A 25,153-nucleotide genomic window follows, 5' to 3' on the forward strand; every position below is an offset into this window, starting at 1 on the left:
GTTGGGTGTTTACTCACAGGTCTTACAAATCCATGTGTGGCTCTCAGTGGCTCACAGGAGTAAAATCCTGTCATGGCTATCTCAGGACCCATTGCCCTGAAGATCCCTGTGGCAGTTTAGATTTTTTTCTATGTTGAGATGAATGGGAACTGGTACTGTGCGATGCACGCTTGGATTTAAAGGAGCGAGCATTGGTACTGTGTGATCTAGATGTCCGTCAATGCTTTGATGGAGAGCTGTATTTGGTACCCTTGGGCCTCTATGCGCCAAGCTCAGGCTGGGTGGTACCAAGGGAGTCGATGCAAGCACCGATATCGTATGCAGCTTAACCAGGTCACCGAGCTCCCTCTGAAAAAACTCCTTCAGTTGGTTCTGGAAGGACTGCATCAGTACTGTTGGCTTAACAACTAGTATCAAGGTGTTGAAGGGTGGGTGACCTCGATGAGGAAGCATGCCCTATAGGAGACACAGCCTGTACAGGAGATCAATACTGGCATCGGTGTTTGGCTTGCATCGAGAAACTCGATGCTGAAGATGCTTGTGGAGTAGAGGACGGCTTTTTAGCAGGTTTACCTGATGCAGGAACAACGTCCGATGTCAAGGGAGGTGTCGATACTGGTACCATTGGTACCGAGGGCATCGATTTGTAGCCGGAGGCCAAACAGCTTCTCTTGCTTGATGCATCAAGCCTTAAGAGTGTTTTTGTAAAGTAGAACAGTGGATGCAAGTGTCTACTCGATGTTCCTGGCCCAACCACTGAATGCACCAGCTGTATGAGTTAGTGATGGAGATGGGCTGTTGGCAATAAGTGCACTTTTTGAATCCAGCAGAGAGCCTCAACATGAGGAAAAATCTCGGCAGCTAAGTTGAAAAACTCAATGGTTGTACCCCAAGACGGAAAAAAACCAGTGAGAAAAAACACTGGAGAGAGAAGGCCTGAAGGCTCAAATGAGGAAAATATTTACGTTTCTTTCTTTTAAAGAAAAAAAACAAAGAAAGATACTATTATTGTAAGATAAAAGAAAAACGAGCTGAAAAGCAAAAAGTATGCCAACTGGGAAGGCAACGCGATTTGGACAGAGTCCAAAACTTAACTTCTTTGCTCTGCAGAGAACGAAAAACTGAAGAACCACAAGCCAACGTTGGTTGGGAAGGCACTCGTGCACAGTGTGGGCAGTTTCGAAGCTTCTTAAAAAGTCTAAAATGACAGTACACTTTAAGCACTGTCCATACCGGGCTCCATGGATGACAACACCCACATGTGAGAATATGCTGCCTGCTTGTCCAAGGATAAACATTTTACCTATGCAGACGATATAACAATCATGCTACCTATAACGGCTGCATTAGCCAACACCCTCACCACTGTCAAAAAGTGTGTCCACATTATAGAAAACTGGACCTCAACCCACCAATTCAAACTAAATAAGAACAAAACAAAATTCCTTTGGCTAGGACCCTCAACTGACCTATGCTAAAATCCAAGGATTACAGTAGACAAAACAAACTTTCCATTAGAACTACAATCCCAAATCTTAGGAGTAGACATTGATAACCACCTATCCATGAAGAGCCACATACAATCTTTCCTTGTGATGAGAAAGCTAAGATCCATCAGAATATAATTCAAAACAGGCTTTCTCAATTTTAGTGCAATCCCTGATCATGCCTTGACTAGACTACTGTAATGTAACACTAGTTCTTTGCTCTAAAACATTACTATTGCGTCTACAACTAGTTCAAAATGCAGCAGTAAGATTCATATATGGAATATGGAAATTGGAATACCTACAGTCCTCCTATATGAAACTACATTGACTACCCATAACAGCAAGAATCAAGTTTAAATTAGGCACTACTGCCTTTAAGATCCTGACAGGCAATGCCCCTGACTACCTAACAGAGTTGGCCACCTTACTCCAGGGTGCCCCAAAAAGATATTCCACCAGAATTCTTTCCCACTTAAAATTCCATGCAACAATATAAAGTCTACTAGGCAAATTACCTTATCCAGCTAATATCAATTAGCAAAATGCTGGAACGAACTACCACTTACACTATGATCTTGTGACCACTATCTCAGGTTCAGAAAAAACTGTTAAAAGCAGTTCTGTACCAAGACAGGGAACCAACAAAGAGCTAATTGTTCTGGGAGCCGGCGGGAAGGCACTTGTGCATGTGCAGTACAGGCAGTTTGAGATTTTTTTCATTTTAAATACGACAGTACACTTTTGCACAGTCTGTACCGAGCTCCATGGATGACATCACTCATATGTGAGAATATGCTGCCTGCTTGTCCTTGGTGTCAGGTCAAAAGCGCGCCGGGACAAAGGCGCGAGCAGACAACTGAGCGCAGCGCGGAGGTGCGCACCAAAGAAAAAGACTGTTTTTAGGGGCTACGACGGGGTTGTGGGGGGGGACCCCCCACTTTACTTTATACAGATCGCGCCGCATTGTGGGGGGTTTGGGGGGTTGTAACCCCCCACATTTTACTGAAAACTTAACTTTTTCTCTGTTTTTAGGGAAAAAGTTACGTTTTCACTAAAATGTGGGGGATTACAATCCCCCAAACCTCCCACAACGCCGCCGCGATCTGTATTAAGTAAAGTGTGGGGGGAGGGGCTCCCCAACAAAACCCCCCGTCGCAGCCCCTAAAAACAGTCTTTTTCTTCGGCGCGTGCCTCCATCTTGCGATCAGTTGTCGGCACGCACCTTTGTCTTCCGCGTTACTGTCTATGAACCCTTGTCCTTGCATAATACAGGATGCATAAAAGTATGCGTCTTCCTGGCATCACATATACTTTTACATGTGTAACCCCAGTGGAAATTTCATAAAAGGCTTTTCTGAATGTAAATTCTTTGCCATAAATATATACAAGGGTAATAATATAATTTGACTTACTTCTCTAAGGACTATTCAGTTTATTAGAAATAAAAATAAAACACACACTCTCCATCTATAGCAATGCTTTTTAATGCAAGCCTGAGGGCCAAAAACTACCCCCCGAGACCTCTGGGGTGGACCCCATTGTCTTTCTGCTTTTTTTTCTGCTACTTTGCCTCTCTACCCAGGCTCAGGACAAATAGGAGAACGTGGATGAAGGGAAGAATGAATATGCATGACATCTATTTGCATGCACTGCTTTCATGGTATGCTAACAGATCTCATGCATATTCATTGGGGAAATTCTGAAAACCCAACGATTGTGGCCCTTGAAGAGGGACTTTGACACCCCTGTTCTAGATCATAGGGTTATTTCCCTTTACCCGCATGGACTGTAGAAGAAATCCATACCAGCTTTTTCACTCCGCCTCTAGAGTACTTCACAGGCTAGCTTAGCTCCTCCCAGTAGTCAGTACCCAAGCAAAGAGAGGAACTCCCATCTGTGAAGTAGAGGCACCTGTAACAACAGGCTAAACCAAAGTTCTGCTTAAAACAACTAAACAGCATCAGAGGTGACAAAGGAGCTCAGGAACTGCTCCCAAACCAGGTTGAACATACTTACAAATACTCAGCCCCACAGAGCTGACTGGTCTCCATGAAACAAGATTGACAACGCATAAGGAGACTGAAATCTGTCACTGAAATCTGAAAGCAGGCACAGCAAGGACAGGGCGGGGGTCTAGAATATCTCACCTATCTACTGGAAAAAAATCTTACCATGGTAAGTACATAATCTCTTTTTCCAGTGAAATAGGGGAGACATTCTAGACCATAGGAATGTACATAAGCAGTCCCCTAAATAGCCAGGGTGGGTTTGCTGCGCTGGCCAAAAAGACCGAGGGCCCGAAAGCCGAGTCCTGTCTGGCAGCAATATCCACTCAGAACTTTGCAAGTGTGTGAAGAACATAGAAACATGATGGCAGATAAAGGCCAAATGGCCCATCTAGTCTGCCTATCCACCCTACAAATCTCGTCAAGAGAGAGAGAACTAGCTTCGGCCCACAAAGAAGCCACACTCCTGGTAGAATGCACCTGAACAGAAACAGGGGACAGGTGCCCTGCAAGGACATAGGTGGACGAAATGGCTGTACGGATCCACTTGGAGATCATGGCCTCAGAAGTTGGAGCACCCCGCTGAAGCAAAAGAGTCAGCACAAACAGATGGCCAGAACGGCAAACCCCATAAGGGACCTCCAGCTAACGCAGAAGCTGTGCACGTCCAACTTTTTCAGTAGACTATTCTGATCTTTGGGAACCCGTCAGTTGAGAAACAGGCAAATACCATTCCTGATTGAACAAAAAAGCCGAAACCACCTTTGGCAAAAAGGAAGGCACAGTCCGTAGTGAAACCCCTGGCTCCAAATTCGGAGAAAGGGGTCTTGACAAGACAACGCCTGCAACACAAAGACCCTATGGGCAGAAGCGATGGCAAACAGAAAAAACAGTGGTGAGCATCAAATTCAGGAGAGAAGCATCCCAAAGAGGCTCAAAAGAGAACTGAGTATGCTGAGATGGAAAACAGGACAGACCGACCACCGGAACACGCAGAGACACCACCGCCTGTCTGAAGAAAAGGAAGGAAGGAAGGGCCCACTACACCAAAGCCAAATAAGGGTCCACCTGGTCCTGGTCACACCAATGGCAGAAGGTTGTCCCGCATAGTGCAGGCTGACACCATGGATGACTACGTAGCTCTGAGAAGAACATCAATCACAAGCTCTGAACAGCCTTAATAGTTTAAGGTCACATGCTCAAGAATCAAGCTGTAAACGCAAAACGATCTGTATCTTCCATGGCAACCAGGCCCTGAGTAAGACGGTCCGGAGAGATGCTCAGGTCCAGACTGCATCTTACTCACAGCCACGTACCATAGTCTTCGAAACCAGAAGAAGCGGATTACTTTCTTCCGTGCCATGACCATGAAGCCGAGGTGGGGCTGCTCCCAGCGCATGATGAACGCCTGAACCACCTGAAGCGACAGGGTTCACTCTCCGAGATCCCGAGTCTGAGGGCCAAGGAAGTCTGCTTGTCCACTCCAGCCACATACGCTGCCATCAGCACCATGGGATGATGCTCCGCTCAAAGGAAAAGAAGGCGGGCTTCCTGAGCCAAGGGAGAGCTCTTGGTCCCTCCCTGGCAAATGACAGAGGTAACTGCCGTCGCATTGTCAGAGAAGACCCAGACAGCCTATCCTCCAGAGACCTCTTCAATTCTTTCAGGCCCAGACAAATGGCCCTGAGCTTCAGCCGGTTGATGGACCACTGCCTCTGTGACGGAGTCCAACAGCCCGAAGAGGACAATGAGCGTTGTGAGACCCCCCCAGCCCCGAAGGCTAGCAGATGTGGGCACCACAATCTAAGAGGCAACATGTAATGGAATGCCCTGACTGAGCAACTGAGGGCAAAGCTACCAGGTCATGCTTGCTCTGGCCTCCGAAGTCCATGGCAGATACATCTCTAATGCATTTCAGTGGAACGCCTAGCGAGAAAGCAAGGTTTGCCAAAGAGGACGCATTTGCGCCCTCGCCCAAGGGACCACATCCAGCGTGGCCACTCTGGAGCCCAGAAACTGCAAGTAGTCTCACGCTGAAGGTGCTGACCGCTTCACCAGATCCTAAAGCTGCGCACACAACTTCTGTCCTAGAGGCTCGGGCAAGTAAACATGGCCCACCGCTGGGTCAAACAGAACGCCCAGGTTTTCCAGCAACTGCGTGGGCATCAGATGGTCAGGGCAGGATTAATTTGTTGAGGGCCTCTAGGCACACAAGTACACTGGGCCCCCTGCCCCCACCCCACCCCTATCCCCATGTATTTACCCATTTTCTTATTCTTTATTTCCACTTTATTTCTTTTATTTTAAAATTCAAAACAAACAACAAAGATTACCATACCAGTGCCAGTGTACAGTTTTTCTTCTATGCAACTTCCAAACATCTCTGAACAAATCCCCCATTCATTCCTAGATGAAGAGATCTTCAGCTGGCAGGGCTTTGAGAAGCCCACCAATTTATATTTTGCATATGGGTAGGAGGCATGGGGCATGGTGGGAAGAAAATTTAGTGCCCATCATTTTATTGGACTAATACATTTCTCACTTAGCTTTCAGATGTTAAAACCTTTTTCTTCAGATCAGTAAACTATACTGCTGTTACAGTATTTCTGTCCTGACCTGAGGAAAGGAGTTATGGTCTCTGAATTAGCAAAAAATGTATTAAAATTAGTTCAATAAACAGTACCATCTTATTTCCATTTTCTATTAATAAACGATTATCAATACAGCTACAATAATACCTTATCATAAAGCAAAATTAAATTAATAAAACAAATAGAAATTTTTTCTACCTTTGTCTGGTTTCTGCTTTCCTCATCTTCTCATCATTCTCTTCCTTCCATCCACTGTCTGCCCTCTCTCTGCCTCTTCCATATGGCATCTTCCTTCTTTCTATGCCTCTTCCAGAAATTGTCTGCCTCCCCCCCCACATTGGTGTGGTATCCATCTTCTTCCCTTCCCTCCTTCAATGGTCTGGCATCTCTCTCCTCTCCTTCCCTTCCCTCTCCCACACCCCCGTGGTCTGGCATTTCACTCTCTCTTCTCCCTTCCCCCCACTTCCATCAGCATCTGCCCCCTTCCTTTCCCTCCAATCCAATTGCATCCAGTATCCTTCCCCCTTATGTATGTCTCCCCTTTCCCTACACATTAATTCCATCAGCATCTGCCCCTTTTCTCTCCTTCCACCACCATATGCCCCCTTTCTCTTCCTCCACCACCCTTCCATATCATCCTTCTCACATCATCCTTCTCACAACCCTTCCATACCACCCTGTCCCCTTTCTGTTCCTCCACCACCCTTCCATACCACCCTGCCCCCTTTCTCTCCCTCCACCACCCTTCCATACCACCCTGCTCCCTTTCTCTTCCTCTACCACCCTTCATACCACCCTGCCCCCTTTCTCTTCCTCCACCATCCTTCCATACCATCCTTCTCACAACCTTTCCATACCACCCGCCCCCTTTCTCTTCCTCCAACACCCTTCCATATCATCCTTCTCACATCGTCCTTCTCACAATCCTTCCATACCACCCTGCCCCCTTTCTCCCCTCTCGACCACCCTTCCATGCTCCTTTCTCTCTCCCTCTCCAAACATTGCACCTGCCAGTTCTGCCCTGAGCTCCTTTGCAAAAGGCAGCCCAAAAGCAGAATTAGAACAGCTGACGGCAACGGGTTACCCCCCCCACATCAACAGCAATGCCCCCCCCCCCCCGCATCAATGGCAACGTTGCCGTATCTGTTACAGGAAGATCCCACGATGACTGCATCTGCCGGTCCATCCCCCTCCGACGTCACTTCTTCCGGAGCAAGTAGTGACGTCGGAGGGGGATGGACCAGCAGACGCAGTCATCGCAGGACCTTCCTGTAAAAGAGCCAGCCGCATTGCTGTCGATGGGGGGGAGGCCCTTACCATTGATGTTGGGAGGGGGCCGTTGCTGTTTAAAAAAAATGGCAAGGTGAGTCGTCCTCCTTCAGCGGGCCCTCCTCACAGTTTTGGGACCTAGGCACGTGCCTACTAGGCCTATTGATTAATCCGGCCCTGCAGATGATGCTTCTAGAAGTCGACAATCCAGCCCAAGTCATCCAGCACCCAGAGCACCTTTTTCACCGTAGAGCATCCCACTTCCAACGAGGCTGTTCTGATCAACCAGCGTCCAGATATGGGTGAACTTGCAACTCCATCTGCCTAAGATGAGCCGCCACTACCACAAGTACTCTGATGAGCATCCGGGATGCAGTCACCAGTCCAAATGGCAGGGCCAAAAACTGAGAATGCTGATCCAGCACATGAAATCGCGGTGATCTGGAAAAATGGGAATGTGCAGAAACGCCTCCGGGAAAGCCAGGGAGGCCAGAAACTCCCCCGGAGCCACTGCTGTAATGACTGACTGCATGGTCTCCATCTGGAACCGAGAAATCCTGAGAGCCACAATCATGTGCTTCCAATCCAGAATAGGTCCCTTTTGACCCTTTGGTATGAGAAAGTAAACAGAATAACTGCCTAAGCCCGACAGGTTGCTTGGCACCTGCTCTATTGCTTGAATATCCAGCAAGCGTGGAACAGGAGCCTGGAGTTTGAGCACTTCTTTGTTTTTGTTTTTTTCTGTCTATTTTTGTTTTTCTTTCTTTCCGTCTCCCGGCAGAAAAAGGCACAAACCAGTTTTGACAGGGTCTGGGCCACTTCCAGCCTGTAACCTGAAGAAATGATGTCCAGGATCTACTGATCTGACGTAAAGCGTATCCAGGCCAGCAGAAACTCTTAGAGCCAACCCCCTAACCACCCTGATGTCATCGTGTCTTTCGGACAGGTCGGGAATGACAGGCTGCGAATAAGTGCTCGGGTATGTAATCATACTTTGGATTTGAACTCTATTTCAGTTTCCTGTGGTCTTGAACCAATGACCTTTAGAAGATGGAAGCAGTGCCTTTAACCACTAAGCAACAAGCGCTCTAACGCCTGTAACCCACATATCGAACCCTGGAACTCTGTGAAGATCTCTGCGACAAGGAAGTACTCCGTCGGGAACCACGATAAGCAGGATGCCCAGAATCCTTGGAGCCTGCTGTGCTATCCGTCAGGGTCTTCGGGTGACAGTCCATTACTGAATTTATGAAGTCATCTAGCCCTTAGCCAAACAGCAACTGCCCCTGAAAAGGCAGCCTTGGAGGTGGTATCAGCAGCCCACCGCCAGACCCAAAGCATTCAGTGGGCTGAAACAGAATATGCTGACACCTTTGCCAGCATTCGCAAAAGATTAGACACACCATCTGCCATGTAGCCCATCCCAGCCCTCAGAAGCTGAGGAGGAGGCACTACCGCCACTGTCTTTAGCGCACACAGTTGAGCTAGGCAAGTGCGTGTCCCTAAGGGCATCGGCACAGCAGCTGTAACTCCGAAATGAGCAGGTTCAAAAACATTCCTGAGAACCACATCTACCCGGCTATCCTGCATATCCTCAAGACTCCACCACCGCCAGTAGGCAGGAACATGTGCCAGGTCAACTGAGCAACCATGGAATCCACCTTGGGTTGCCCCAACAACTGCTGACATTCTTGCGTCAAAGGATAAAAGCAGGCCATAGCTCTAGCAGCCCGCAAAGGTCCTTTCGGAGAGTCAAACTGCTTCGCAACTAGGAAACTCATATCCTGATGCCTCATAAAGGTCGCACACTGCGAGTGCCCACTGCAAAGCCAGGGAGAAGTGGCAAAAGCAGAAGGAGTGGGCTTGGCATCCAAGTGCAATTCTTGCACACTCACAAAGTATCAGCAAGGTCCGGATCCACCGCTGTAGCCCCCTGAACTGGCTGTGATGAAGGAACAGCTGAATCTGGTAGAGACGCTGATATCTCCGATGAGACAACATTGGCAGAAACTGTGCAGCCGGATCCCTGGAATGAAACTCAGACCACAGAAATCTCCTGACTCTGAGAAGGTGTCTGGACCCTTGGGCATAGAGTTACTCTAAGATGACTTGACTTGTGTTTCACGGGCTGTGGAGGGTCACTCTCATGGCTGACTGCCACCGCTGCAGAACTGAGCCCCAAAATCAAATGCGGCCACCCTGACGGGCTAGCCGAGCATCTTATCATCTGCTTCTTCAAAGGGGAGGCCAATCCAGCAGGTACTGCCCCCCACCCGACCATGTCACGCAGTACATGGCGCAAAAACACTCTAAAGGCAGTATACTTTGTACAAATTTGGTATGAATCCACACTAAGAGACCCTAAGGACTCCATTCCAGCAATTTTCCTGGCAAAAATATGAATTTTAAAGAAGCAGGGAGAAGTTGAAAAAAAAAAATCACAGAAAATCCAAGATAGCTGCTGAACCCGAGTTCACACCAAAAATGGCACTTCCTGAAATTAAAAAATTACAAAATAGGATTTTTCAGGTGGGGGAACACTAGAAAACCCTCAAAACCCCTCAAAATTAAGTTTTAAAAATCGCTGATGGAGCCTCTCAGCCCGTTTTACTCACAACATTGGATACAGAAGCTGCTGCTGCATTCTAGCCTCTGTGAAGAGTAAGTCAGAATTCACTGCCACACTGCTGGAAAAGCTGTCTCCAAGCTAATCTTTGGGCTGTCAGTCAGACTCCACTGTCTGACCATGCCTCCACCCTACCGATTGCGCACAAAGACGGGCGGAGGCGTGAAAATGCAGACTGCACGCTGCAGAACACTGCTGAGCCCCCTAAGTGTGCTGGACAGTCTGCGCTCGAACCCCGCTTAACAGAGAGTAAGACTAGGTCAGGGATGTCCCTGAGCTCCAAGGAAAACTAGCACACCAGCTAACAGGTACCCTGAAGGGATCAGCCCATCAGCTACATAAGAACATAAGCAGTGCCTCTGCTGGGTCAGATCAGAGGTCCATCGTGCCCAGCAGTCCGATCATGCGGCGGCCCATCAGGTCCAGGACCTGTATAGTAATCCTTTATCTATATACCCTTCTATCCCCTTTTTCTTCAGGAAATCATCTAATCCCTTCTTAAACCCCAATACTGTACTCTGTCCTATCACACCCTCTGGAAACGCATTCCAGGTGTCCACCACCCTTTGGGTGAAGAATAACTTCCTAGCATTGGTTCTGAATCTGTCACCTCTCAATTTTTCCGAATGACCTCTCGTTCTTGTAGTTTTCGAAAGTTTGAAGAATCTGTCCCTCTCCACTTTCTCTATGCCCTTCATGATCTTATTAGTCTCTATCATGTCTGTGAATTCTCAAGCAGGCAGCACTCCAAATGGACTTCCAATGCGAAAGAACCATGAAAGGGGATGAAACTACGTCAAATTAAAAATAATAAAGTGGGGAGAGCAGAACAAAAGCTGCAGCCATGCATGCAGAAGAGAAGACGATACGGTATGGTACGGTACAGAACGATCCCTGAACTCTTTAAGAGTAAGATGGAAAATTATCAAACGAAAAGATCCCTGTGCTCTGAAAATTCAGTGCTGTTAAAGGCAAAGGTCTATCCAAAATATGTAGAAACTAGCAAAATGACCTTTTGTTGTGCAGGGGTAATACTGTGGAACTCACCTGTGGGGAAGATACGGAAATGTGGTAATAAGAGTTGCAATTGGGCACTATTCAAAACACAATTGTTTGTTAAAGCCTTTTTTAGGCATTGATTTCTCCTGATTGCTAAATTTCTGAGAATCTGACTGTTTATGTTTATCTGTTTTTTATACTGTCGTAAAACTTATGTATGTAAAATTTTGTAAACCGTTTAGGCCATAAACGGTATAGAAATTTTTTAAATAAATAAATAAAGACTGCTGGGAGGAGCTAAGATAGTCTGTAAAATACTCTAGAGGCGGAGTGAAAAAGCTGGTATGGATTTCTTCTGCAGTCCATGTGTGTAAAGGGAAATATGGTCTAGAATGTCTCACATATTGCACATACTGTTGGGTAACCCCACTATCTACCTTCTCCAGTGAAAATATTCACCATTTAACTCTACTCTCTGTTTTCTATCTTTTAACCAGTTTTCAATCCATAATACGAGGGAGTGCTGAAAGTTCAATCAATGACCTGGAACAATGTCAAAACACAGAATTTTGTTTCTGCACATTGGCATTTAACGAAATAAGATAATACTCTTTTCAGCTACAGTGGCAAAATAACGCTTAGAATTTAGGAAGTTGGTTGGTTGGGCTGAGAACTTTTCAGCACCCCCTTGTATAACTTTACATCCTAGCCAATGACTTTCTAATCCAAAGTGGCTGCAGCTTAAAAACTGATGAAGACCACTGATCTATATGATTAAATGTAGTTCTGAATAGAAGAAATTAAATTTGTACCCTCCTTCTAAAATCTTAGCTCAGGGTGAGTTACATATTCAATACACTTAATAGATCCTTGCTCAAGTAGCTTCCTCAAAGCTGCAAGATGCAAGATTGGAATCCTGGCTTCCCTAGCTCTCAGCCTGATACTCTAATCACTATGCTACTCCACTCTATGTAACTTCACAATAAATTTGAAAAATATTTACATTTTGAACAAATCCAATTGAAAAAACAAATTTAGATAAATGAAGGCTTTTTACTGGGGCTGCGCTTAAGCCTAATTAAAAGTTGAAAAGTGACTAAATTTTATTTAAATGATAAACATACCATTATTTGCAACTGTGAGTCCAACTAATGAACAAATAGGACGAACAAACTCTGGCCTCATAATACATTTTTGCAGCCAGTCCTTCACATACTGAAATATTGAACAGCATGTTTTCTGGTTGTCATCTGCAAGTAAATAAAATATCCAGTGTAATATATACTTTATAAGTTAGCATAGACAAATGCAAACCTCTTTTCTTATGTGTACTGTTTTGTTCTTAAAATATATTCATATATTCCACATTAAAAGTAAAAACTGAACATAATTACTGCAGAAGTAATGTTGAAAGTACCATTTTGGGGATTATTGGCACAGGCACAGAGAGCACTACAGACAGAAGACCATAACTGGTAACACTGATTAATGTTTTCATCTGATATGTTTGTTTCAGACACTGAAAGAGTTCTGTAACAAAAACAAAAAATATATATATATATAAATCAATAGTATAAAGCAGAGATTTTTAGCTATGTTTGTTTCTATTTTTGCTGTTAAGATGTGAACTAAAATGCAATGTAGTTACCTAAACAGCTGTAGCAGGACCTTAATGCAGCCTGTTTCTCTTGCAAGAGATTGTCCAGTCTCTGTAAATAGCCATCATTTCAATAAAAAAAGATTCATTATTCTGCTATATTTTACCTTCTTCATACATTAATTTTTTAATTCACTTCAAATTCAAGTAGGGCTGCTAATTGCTACAATTAATGCTTATTTATGAGCAAGTAAGTAAAGAAATGCAGTTTTTCCTATATAAAAAGCAATGGGGTCCATTTTTAAATGGATGATGTTCACTGGGGCCAGTGGACATATACAGGTAAGTCTGTTAACCATATATTTTCAAAAGTTATACAAATAGTGCTGCACTGAAAATCCATCTAGCCAACTCAATACTATCCATAGAGTGTTGAGGCAAAGAAAGAGAAGAGTGAGGAATGAGCTACAAAACTATCCAGATAGCAACAATATTCAGCCACAATCTGGATAGTCAATATATTTAATATAGGTCTGCTGAACTAAACCAATAGTGATGACAGCCCTGACCACATTTATACATTTACTGAATGCCACTGAATATACTATATGAATAAATTGAATTGCTGGTGCTGGTGTTTAAATTAGTGAAGTGGTCAACCAGCAAAACATCTACACCTATGATTATAAAGCAAAGATACTTACCTGTAGCAGATGTTCTCTGAGTACAGCAGGCATATATTCTCACAGGTGGGTGATGCTATTCACAGAACCCGGTACAGACACTGCCAAGTACACTATCACTTTAAATCTTCAGGCATTGCCCATACTGCACACATGCCAGTGCCTTCTCACCCGATGTCTCACAGGAACATCAGTTCAGTAACAAAGCTAAGAAGTAGTGGGCAGGTTGTGAGAATATATGTCTGTTGATCTCGGAGAACTCCTTCTTTCTCAGAAGACAAGTAGGCATAATACTCTCACATGTAAGACTCCAAAGCTGCCAGGATCATATCTCTAGAAGAGGTTAAACACTGATTATACAGAAGCCTGGTGAAATCTTAAAGGGTTGGAAGGAAAGTTGGCTTTAAGTAGAGAAGATGTTTCAGAACTGCTTGCCCAATCCAACTGTCTCTTCTGGAGTTGTGCTTAAAACAGTGGTGGGAAGTAAACGTATGATGGAGGGCCAAGTAGCCAATTTGCAGATTTCTTCAATAGATACAGAGTGAGAATGAGCCACCAAGGTAGTCATAGCCTGAACATTGTGGGCTATCACATGGCCTTATAGTGTTAACCCAGCTTGAGTATATGCAAAGGAGATACAGTCCACTAGCCAAGTGAAAATAGTTCATTTGGATAGAGCAACTCCTAGCATATTAGGATCAAAGACGACAAAGAGCCCTATGTGGCTTAGGGCTCCTTTTACTAAAGTGCGCTAGTGGTTTTAGTGCGCGCTAACACCTCCATAGAGCTTATGTTAGTATTTTTCATTTAGTGCGTGGTTAGCGCGCACTAATCTTTAGCGCATGCTAAAAAAGCTAGCACAATAAAAGGGCGAACAAAATGCTAGGAATGATAAAGAAGGGGATCACAAACAGATCGGAGAAGGTTATTATGCCGCTGTACTGGGTCATAATACGCTCCCACCTGGAATACTGCATCCAGCACTGGTCGCTGTACATGAAGAAGGACACAGTACTACTCGAGAAGGTCCAGAGAAGAGCGACTAAAATGGTTAAAGGACTGGAGGAGTTGCCGTACAGTGAGAGATTAGAGAAACTGGGCCTCTTCTCCCTTGAAAAGAGGAGACTGAGAGGGGACATGATCGAAACATTCAAGATAATGAAGGGAATAGACTTAGTAGATAAAGGCAGGTTGTTCACCCTCTCCAAGGTAGAGAGAATGAGAAGGCACTCTCTAAAGTTAAAAGGGGATAGATTCCGTACAAACGTAAGGAAGTTCTTCTTCACCCAGAGTGGTAGAAAACTGGAACGCTTTTTCGGAGGCTGTTATAGGGGGAAACATCCTCCAGGGATTCAAGACAAAGTTAGACAAGTTCCTGCTGAACCAGAACGTACGCAAGTAAGGCTAGACTCAGGGCACTGGTCTTTGACCTAAGGGCTGCCGCGTGAGCAGACTTCTGAGCATGCTGGACCACTAGTCTGACCCAGCATTGGCAATTTTTATATTCTTATGAAAGATTGGACAGATCCATCCACCACTGAAGAGATTGCCGAAGAGGTGAAATGACTAATCTTTTGAGAGAAGGGATCGAGAGCTTGAGACCATTGAGATGCTAGGGTCCACTGAGCTGATCTGAGATGGAGCCTTGCGAAGGTGTAACATGGACTGTAGATGCCATGTGACCCAAGATCCACATCATTTGTCTGGCTGAAATGGTTTGCATAAGAAGTGAGACCTGATTGCAAAGTTGAAGTAAAGTGTCTTGTCTTTGTTGAGGAATGAAAAGCCCATAGATTTAATAGTGTTGGGCTCTTATGAATTGCAGTCTTTGGGAGGACTGAAGTTGGAACTTTGGAAAGTTGACTTCCAACCCTAGCTGCTGAAGAAATGTTATCATCAACTGTGTTGTGGAAAGTATAGCTTGAGGAGATGCAGCTTTTATCAGCCAATCGTTCAGATATGGAAACACTTGAAAACTGTGAGTACATAGGGTTGCTGCCACGACCACTAGGCACTTGGTGAATACACTTGGCGAAGAAGTCAGGCCAAAGGGCAGAACTTTGTACGGGAAGTGTTAATGAGCTATGCGAAAACGCAGAAACTTTCCGTGAGCAAGATGTATGAATATATGTGTGTAAGCCTCTTTGAAGTCCAGAGAACATAGCCATTCATTTCATTCTAGAAGAGGGTATAAAGTACCTAGAGACAGCATGCAAAAAATACTAGGTATTTAAGTCTCGGATGTCAAGAATTGGTTGACGACCTTCCATTTCCTTTGGGATTAGAAAATACCTGGAGTAGAACCCTTGATTTTTCTGAGGAGGAACTACTTCTATGGCATTTAGTTGATGCAGATCTTCTATTTCCCAAAGCAGAAGGGGTGTCTGTTGTGATGTGAAAGAGGATTCTCTTGAAGGGTGATTTGGAGGTATGGTTACAAAATAGAGAGAGTAATCCTCTTTGATGACCTTGAGGACCCAAAATTCCGTTGTGATGAGTGCCCAACTTCGAAGCCTCTAATAAATTCTTCATATTCTCATAAGACTCCTTTAGATGAGCAGAATGGGCAATTGGTATTCTTGGTTTAGAATTTCCATTGTGCAGTAACACTGCCTTCAAGTTTCTCTGTGAAGAACCAATGAAGAGACACAATTCATCTGGACAATGCACTTGTGACAAACTGTTGAAGAGCCCGTTGATGTCATGACAAAAGCATAATGAGCCATTTACAGTGAAGAATGTGTTAAGTTATGATTCCTTTTTCTGTAATGAGTTATATTAGAATCTTTTGCAAGCAAGTGCTTTTGCTTAAGCCTTGAAGAAAAAGTTCTGCTTTTTCTTTTGAAAGATTTAGATCACGAATAAGATCATTGAACTCAGCTTGTGTAGAAGTCTCTGGTTCTGAATCTTCATCATTCACATAATCAGGATCAGATAATTCTGGATTATGACCAGCTGCTGCGTCATCATCACATTCCTCATCATGGTCCACAGAAACAACTCCTTGTGGAGGTACAGGGACAGGCAGTGAGTCATCATGAAGAACAGGCCTAATAGCAGAATCCAGAGGAGAATATATAATTTTGTGCTTAGTTTTACTGAGAATCCACTTGTGTTCACAAGGCAAAAGTAGCAATATTTAATATGGTCTCATGGTTCCCTCCATATCATTGGTATTGCAAATGGCATCGCTGCCTTTCGTTGATTGAGCCAGTCATGAAGTTAGTTGGAACAACTAGTACAGAAGATATGTGGAGCCCAAGATTTATCCTGGTCACCCAGTGGACAGCCAAAGTACAATCTGTATACCTTCTTCAGATCTACGGTAATTGGGTGACGTTATTTGTCATGAATGAACCATAGACATAACAGAAACTATCTGGATGATTAGTACAACGTCTTGGCATGATAAAGACTGATATTAATCACCTTCTGTAGCATAAAAAAACAATGACAACTGTCAACCCTCCTTATATGTTGCCCGGATATTTATTTATCCCAATCTTCTGGTATCGATAGACTTGTAATCAGTGATTACGCCTGGAACTTGGACTTAAACGGCATTGGGAGTATCAATATTCATCTCAGCGAGCCTGAAAAGTATGGATTAGACACTAATATCACCCCCTTCCCACTCACACAGCATTTTTTCTCACATAGTAAGTCATATGTATACCAAGTTTGGTTCAAATTTCTCCATTTGTTTATGGATTAGACACTAATATCTGTCATTTTCAATGTCACCCCCTTCCAACCCCCTTCCCCCCACTCACATGTCACCCCCTCCCCCCCAGTATTTGTCCCCAAATAGCAAGTCATATGTGTACCTAGTTTGGTTGAAATCTCTCCATGCGTTTCAGAGTTATGCTGAGTATTCATCTCAGTGAGCCCAAAAACACTAGGGGGTAGACACTAAAATCTGTTGTTTTTGATCATTTTTACATGCCACCCCCCCAGTATTTGTGCCCAGATAGTAAGTCTTATGTATACCAAGTTTGGTTGAAATGTATCCAAGCATCTATGGCTTAGACACTAATATCTGTCATTTTCAATGTCACCCCCTTCCCCCTACCCACATGTCATCCCCCTCCCCACAGTATTTGTGCCCAGATAGTAAGTCATATGTGTACCAAGTTTGGTTGAAATCTCTCCAAGCTTTAATGGATTAGACACTAATATCTGAAATGGAAAAAAGGCAAAACTGAGGAGAACTGGAAAGAACATAGGAAGTATCAAAAAGAATGTCACCGCATAGTTAGAAGAGCAAAAAGAGAATATGAAGAGAGGCTAGCCAGGGAAGCACGAAATTTCAAACCGTTCTTCAGATATGTTAAGGGGAAGCAGCCGGCTAGGGAGGAGGTAGGACCGCTGGATGACGGATATAGGAAGGGAGTGGTGAAGGAGGAGAAAGAAGTGGCGGAAAGACTAAACATGTTCTTTTCGTCAGTATTTACAAAAGAGGAAACATCCAACATACCGGAACCTGAACGAATCTTCAAAGGAGACCAAGAAGAAAAATTAACATCAATGGAAGTAAGCCTTGACGATGTACACAGGCAGATAGAAAAATTAAAAACTGACAAATCACCAGGCCCAGATGGAATCCATCCTAGGGTACTGAAAGAACTAAAGGAGGAAATAGCGGAACTACTACAGCAAGTCTGTAATCTATCTCTGAAAACAGGCGTGATTCCGGAGGATTGGAAGATAGCCAATGTTACGCCCATCTTTAAAAAGGGATCAAGAGGTGACCCGGGGAACTACAGACCGGTAAGTCTAACCTCGGTTCTGGGGAAAATGGTGGAAGCGCTGATAAAAGATAGCATCGAGGAGCATCTACAAAGGAATAAACTTATAACAATTTGGCTTCTGCAAGGGAAGATCTTGCCTGACGAACTTATTGCAGTTCTTTGAAGGAATTAACAAATGGATGGACAAAGGGGACCCCATAGACATCGTATACTTAGACTTCCAAAAAGCCTTTGACAAGGTACCCCATGAACGCCTACTTCGGAAACTGAAGAACCATGGGGTGGAGGGAGATGTACACAGATGGATCAGGAATTGGTTGGCGGGTAGGAAGCAGAGGGTAGGAGTGAAGGGCCACTACTCAGACTGGAGGAGGGTCATGAGTGGTGTTCCGTAGGGGTCGGTGCTTGGACCACTGCTATTCAATGTATTTATAAATGATCTAGAAACAGGGCCGAAGTGTGAAGTAATAAAATTCGCAGACGACACCAAACTATTTAATGGGGCTAGGACTAAAGAGGACTGCGAAGATTTACAAAGGGACCTGAACAAACTAGAGGAGTGGGCGACGAGATGGCAGATGAAGTTCAACGTAGAGAAATGTAAAGTCTTGCATGTAGGAAACAGAAACCCGAGGTACAGCTACACGAAGGGAGGGCTGTTATTGCGTGAGAGTACCCAAGAAAGGGACTTGGGGGTAATAGTGGACAAAACAATGAAGCCGTCGGCACAGTGCACAGCAGTCCCTATGAAAGCGAATAGAATGCTAGGTATAATCAAGAAGGGTATTACAACTAGAACGAAAGAAGTTATCCTGCCATTGTATCGGGCGATGGTGCGCCCGCATCTGGAGTACTGCGTCTAATATTGGTCGCCCGTACCTAAAGAAGGATATGGCGATACTCGAGAGGGTTCAGAAAAGAGCGACACGTTTGATAAAAGGTATGGAAAGCCTTTCATACACTGAAAGACTGTTAAAACTGGGGCTCTTTTCCCTGGAGAAGCGGAGACTCAGAGGGGATATGATAGAGACTTACAAGATCATGAAGGGCATAGAGAAAGTGGAGAGGGACAGATTCTTCAAACTTTCGAAAACTATAAGAACTAGAGGGCATTCGGAAAAATTAAAAGGGGACAGATTCAGAACCAATGCTAGGAAGTTCTTCTTCATCCAACGGGTGGTGGACATCTGGAATGCGCTTCCAGAGGGCGTGATAGATCAGGGTACGGTATTGGAGTTCAAGAAGGGATTGGTCAATTTTCTGAAGGAAAAGGGGATAGAAGGGTATAGATAGAGGGTTACATACAGGTTCTGGACCTGATGGGCCGCGCGAGAGCGACTGCTGGGCATGATGGACTTCTGGTCTGACCCAGCAGAGGCACTGCTTATGTTCTTATTTTCGATGCCATCCCCTCCCTCCTCCCACAGTATTTGTCCCCATATAGTAAGTCATATGTGTACCAAGTTTGGTTGAAATCTCTCCATGCATTTCAGAGTTATGCTGAGTATTCATCTCAGTGAGACTGAAAATACTTTGGGGTAGACATTAAAATCTGTTGTTTTTGATAATTTCTACATGTCACCCCCTTCCCACCTCCACAGTATTTTTCCCCAGATAGTAAGTCTTATGTATACCAAGTTTTGGTTGAAATCTCTCCATGCATTTATGGATTAGACACTAATATCTGTCGTTTTCAATATCATCCCCTCCCCCCCCACACAATATTTGTCCCCAGATAGTAAGCCATATGTGTACCAAGTTTGATTGAAATCTCTCCATGCGTTTCAGAGTTATGCTGAGTATTCATCTCAGTGAACCCGAAAACACTATGGGGTAGACACTAAAATCTGTCGTTTTAGATAATCTTTACAAGTCACCCCCTTCCCACCCCCACAGTACTTTTCCCAAGATAGTAAGTATTATGTATGCCATGTTTGGTTAAAATGTGTCAATGCGTTTCAGAGTTATGCTATAACATACATACATCCGATTTTATATATATAGATAGATGAGCCTCATTACAAAAATGTGACATGCTAGTGAAAAACCAAACACAGATTTGAAATCAGCATGAAAAATACTACAAAACCCACCCAACATTAACTCTGATGAAAATGATGTGTTGACCTGTATTATTGTGTGGTAAAAGCACACAGATAACAAAACTAACACGGAATTCTTTAGGTTGGCTCAAATTAGGTAATTTTTGCTGCATTAGGCATGCATTAGCACCTAAAACAGCTTAGTTAAAGGGCCCCAAAGTGAGGTATCCCACACTTGCTTATGAAGCATATGTCACTATCATATTCCCCCTCTTTTACAAAATCGCAAAAGTGGCTTTTAGCGTCAGCCAGCACGCTGAGTTCTGTGTGCTGCTCCGACGCTCATACAGTTCCTATGAGTGTTGGCACAGCGCACAGCATTCAGCACATTGGCCACCGCTAAAAACTGCTTTTGCAGTTTTGAAAAAAAAAAAAGGGGGGGGGCGTGGAATATGTTTAGTCTCAGCCAGCACTTAAAAAGAGATTATGTTCTTACCCTGGTAAGTTCTTTTCTAGTAGATAAGCGAGACATTCTAGACTGATGGATTATATCCCCATAGCTGCGTAAATCTGCAGCAGGAATACATACACTCCAGATTTTTCCTCTTGTCTCTGCTCCACTTACAGTTAGTACCCAAGCACTGAGAGCCACCCAATACACATGAAGTAGAGGCACTTGTAGCAACAGGCTTAGAAACAAACTGTTCTACTCAAGAAGTAAATCAAACAGTAAGGGCAACCACCACCAAAGGCTTCAAACCATATTAAAAGAACATAAGAATTGCCACTGCTGAGTCAGACCAGTGGTCATCATGCCCAGCAGTCCGCTCACGCAGCGGCACTCTAACTGAGACTAGCCCTACCAGCCGCACGTTCTTGTTCAGCAGAAACTTGTCTAACTTTGTCTTGAATTCTTGGAGGGTGTTTTCCCCTATAACAGCCTCTGGAAGAGCGTTCCAGCTTTCTACCACTCTCTGGGTGAAGAAGAACTTCCTTACGTTTGTACGGAATCTATCCCCTTTCAACTTTAGAGAGTGCCCTCTTGTTCTCCCTACCTTGGAGAGGGTGAACAACCTGTCCTTATCTACTAAGTCTATCCCCTTCAGTACCTTGAATGTATCGATCATGTCCCCTCTCAATCTCCTCTGTTCGAGGGAGAAGAGGCCCAGTTTCTCTAATCTTTCGCTGTACGGCAGCTCCTCCAGCCCCTTAACCATCTTAGTCGCTCTTCTGTGGACCCTTTCGAGTAGTACCGTGTCCTTCTTCATGTACGGTGACCAGTGCTGTACGCAGTACTCCAGGTGAGGGCGTACCATGGCTCAGTACAGCGGCATGATAACCTTCTCCGATCTGTTCGTGATCCCCTTCTTTATCATTCCTAGCATTCTGTTCTCCCTTTTCATTGCGCGGACGGCTTCATTGACTTGTTGATCAGAACTCCCAAGTCCCTTTCCTGGGAGGTCTCACCAAGTATCATCCCCAGACATTCTGTATTTGTGCATGAGATTTTTGCTACCAACAAGCATCTTGTCCACGTTGAACCTCATCTGCCATGTCGATGCCCATTCCTCGAGCCTGATTATGTCACGTTGTAGATCTTCGCAATCCCCCTGAGTCTTCACTACTCTGAATAACTTCATATCATCCGCAAATTTTATCACCTCGCTCGTCGTACCTATGTCCAGATCATTTATAAAGATGTTGAAGAGCACATGTCCAAGCATCGAGACCTGTGCACCCCGCTGGTGACACTTTTCTAGTCCGAGTATTGTCTATTTACCCCCACTCTCTGTTTCCTATGCTCCAGCCAGTTTTTAATCCATGTGAGTATTTAACCCTCGATTCCATGGCTCGCAATTTTCCAAAGTAGTCATTCATGTGGAACCTTGTCGAACGCCTTCTGAAAGTCCAGATATACAATGTCGACCGGGTCATTGGGCTGGATAGGCAGCGGGGAAACCAGCGGAGGATCACATCCTCCCCTGACATGCCCCCTGAGAGGACTGCATGTGCTAAAAGAAACAACCACAGGATGACTCAGAGGCCGGGAAGGAAGCAGCCCCTCGACCAGAGCAATATCTGCAGAAATCATTCAAATGACCCCGAGCAATGCCAGCCCTGCGCAGGGGCACCTTGGAGTCCGTCAAGGTCTGGACCAACCGGTCCAAATCCTCGCCAAACAAAAAAGACTCCCAAAAGGGAAATTTTGTCAGCTTAGCCTTAGATGCTGCTTTCACTGACCATGCTCGAAGCCACAAGGTATGACATATGCCCACCCCGAGCCCCATGGACTTAGCCGACGCTCACAACAGGTCATACAGAGCATCAGAAAGATAAAAGGCACCCATCTCAATTTTGGCTACCTCCTGATCCACCAAGGACCAGTCATCAGACTCATGGTGAAGAACTCGCTTGGCCCACCGAAAACAGGCCTGAACCACCAGAACGCCACAAATCGCCGCCTGAGCTGGCAGACACCCCAAAATTCTTCTTAAGAAGAGACTCTAACCTACGTCCTCAGAGTCCCTTAAGGCTGAGCCACCCTCAACAAGCACAGTATGCCGCTTCACGATGTGGGAGACCACCACATCCACAATGGGTGATTTCAAGGTATCCCTATCCCCCTCCGGGATGGGATGCAGGCGGGCCATAGAATACGCAAAATGAAAGGGCGCCTCTGGCACTTTCCACTGCACAAGAATATCCTGATGCATAGGAAAAGAGCAAGATGCAAGAATATCGTGATGCATAGGAAAAGAGCAGGATGCAGAGCGGATCCCCCTAAACATAGGGGCCACCACATGCAGGGACTCCTTCGCGTCTTCCTCGAAATGTAACACCAAGGAGACCTGAAGAATAAGCTCCTGGAGCTCTTCCTGCTGAAAAATGCGCACCACGGACGCATCCTCACCAGCTGACGAACCACAAAGTCGCCGCTAATGGCATCTGTCCCCCCGTGAGGATACTGGAGGTCTCCCATAAAGTCCAGGTCTTCATCAAAAGAAAACTGCTCCTCATATGCAAAATCATCGTCCCAAGAGATCCTCAGCGGCTTGTACAAGAGAGATGGAGATGGGGATGCAACTGGTGCTGAGAGGAGCCGAATTGGAGTGGACATCGAGGGAAATATCCCCCCCGAGACCCCTGGGTTGGAAGCAGGATCCCCGGATGCCTGAAAATAAGCCTTACACAGGCAAAAACAAAATCAGAGGGAAAACCCCCTGGCGGCCCAATAGGACTCCATGCCACAGCAGGGGACCCAGCAGAAACTTGCCCCTGTCTCTCCAATACAGGGGGAAGGTCACCCAAGGCTACAGACAAGCTGGAAGTGCTTCCCGCTAAAATTGGAGCCAAGCTCACCAAAAACAGAACCCTGAGGCATGAATCGCCCCAGCCGCTAAAGCAGGCAAGCCGGCAGAAGCAATAAGGGAGTCCCCAGCACCATCGGCGGTAAGGGAAACCTTATTTCCCTGACAGTCGGCGGCTAGGGGAATCCCTTTGTGGGAGGCAAGGGAAGCCTGGGCTTCCCCACTATCAGCTGCTGGTGCGCAAGGCACTCACGAAGGGGATCCCTGGATGCCGGCAACTGATGCCGACGAGGATTTCCCTTTGCGGCGGCCTGCACACCGCATGCACAGGCCGGCCACTAGCGTCTGGAGCACTTTTTCCCTTTATAATTGCTCATTGCGCAATACACGACCTAGCTGAAATAGAAGTGCTGGTTAACAATAAAAATGCAATAACAGACAAGGGACGGATCCCTTCAGACTGGCACTGCCTCAGAATTTTTTTTTTTTTTTGGTCAGTACAGACTCCACTGGCTCTCTAAGCTATATCCCTTGAAGGTATCGGTGGCAAGGCTTACAGCTGAGGCACTTCTATTAAAAACTGGGGAGGTGGAGGAAAGAGGGGGAGGGACTCAACTCGTGACCTATCAAGCATGACACCCCTGAGGTCAGGCAGATCCTCAAACAGGGTCCCACCAAGCTCAGTCCGGCACAAGAACGGGGACAAGGAGCACTAAATAAATTCCAACAGGCCTAAGTAAGGGGAGACTAGCATGACTCACCTTCACTGAGCAAAGACTGGTTTCCTAGAGGGGATACATTTATTTAGTACTACAACCAAAGTTTGGTCTCCGTCTCCACCTGCTGGTCAAAGTGAGCTATTGCCCATAAGTGAAGGTTATACCGGTATGGAGAGGTGATAAAGAATTTCAGTTTGCAGCCCAACCGAATCATGTCCAAGACCCACTAGTCAGATGTAATGCGAATCTAGGCGGGAAGAAATGCTGAGAGCCAGTCCCCTATCTGAAGAGGGGCATCCCTCAGCCTGGAATCATTGTGTCCTTTTGACAGAGGGCGCAGAATGGAATGTAGCAGGCTGGGAATGCCTGTAGCCAGCATACCATCAGGAGCACTGTGAAAATATCTGTGATGTGGCACTTGTATACAGTTCTGATCGATGTGAGTCACGAAATTAGAGTGACCAGAGCAATAACTGCCCTTTACAGGGCAGTCTTGGCAAAGTATCCTTGGAAGTAGAATCACCAGCCCATTGTCTGATACAGAGCATCCTGCGAACAGAGTATTCCGACACCTTTGCCAAAACTCGCATAAGTTCATACAATGCGCCAGCAATATAATCTGTCCCAGCCAAAAGAAGTTGAGGAGCCTCACTCTCCAGTGTGCGCAGTTTGGCGACAAAGGTTGTTGCCAAAGCAGCTCTGATGCCTAAAGCAGCTGCATCAAAGAAATTCCAGAGGACCACATCCACATGGCTATCCTGCATATCCTGTAGCACCACATCACCTTCACTGGGTAGAGAGGTGCGCTTAGTCACCTGTGCACCAAAGAATTTATTCTGGGCTGACCCAAAAGCTGCTGACACTCCTGTGCCAGAAGAAACCAGCATAACATGGCTCTAATAATTTTAAGAGCACCCTCCAGAGAGTCAAACTGCTCCAAAACCAGAACTCTCATATCAAGGTGCCATGGAAAGGTAGAAGAATGCAAGCACACACCACAAAGCCAGGAGGAAGAAGTAGATGAAGTCGGCTGAGTGACTAAAGCCAACTCCTGCAAAGACTCAGTAATATG

General features: G+C 45.3%; 1 protein-coding gene across 1 annotated transcript in view; it reads right to left on the reverse strand.

The window, feature by feature from the left end:
* TERB1 (telomere repeat binding bouquet formation protein 1) overlaps positions 1-25,153 on the reverse strand; it is a 239,052-nt gene that overhangs the window by 204,285 nt on the left and 9,614 nt on the right. Inside the window, exons 4-6 of the mRNA XM_033941426.1 lie at positions 12,630-12,690; positions 12,399-12,511; positions 12,106-12,231 (exon numbers count right to left, since the gene is read on the reverse strand). Coding sequence (XP_033797317.1) covers positions 12,106-12,231; positions 12,399-12,511; positions 12,630-12,690 — 300 coding nt within the window. The remainder of the gene's footprint in view (positions 1-12,105; positions 12,232-12,398; positions 12,512-12,629; positions 12,691-25,153) is intronic.

Source organism: Geotrypetes seraphini, chromosome 4 (assembly GCF_902459505.1).
Source record: "Geotrypetes seraphini chromosome 4, aGeoSer1.1, whole genome shotgun sequence".
NCBI lineage: Eukaryota > Metazoa > Chordata > Amphibia > Gymnophiona > Dermophiidae > Geotrypetes > Geotrypetes seraphini.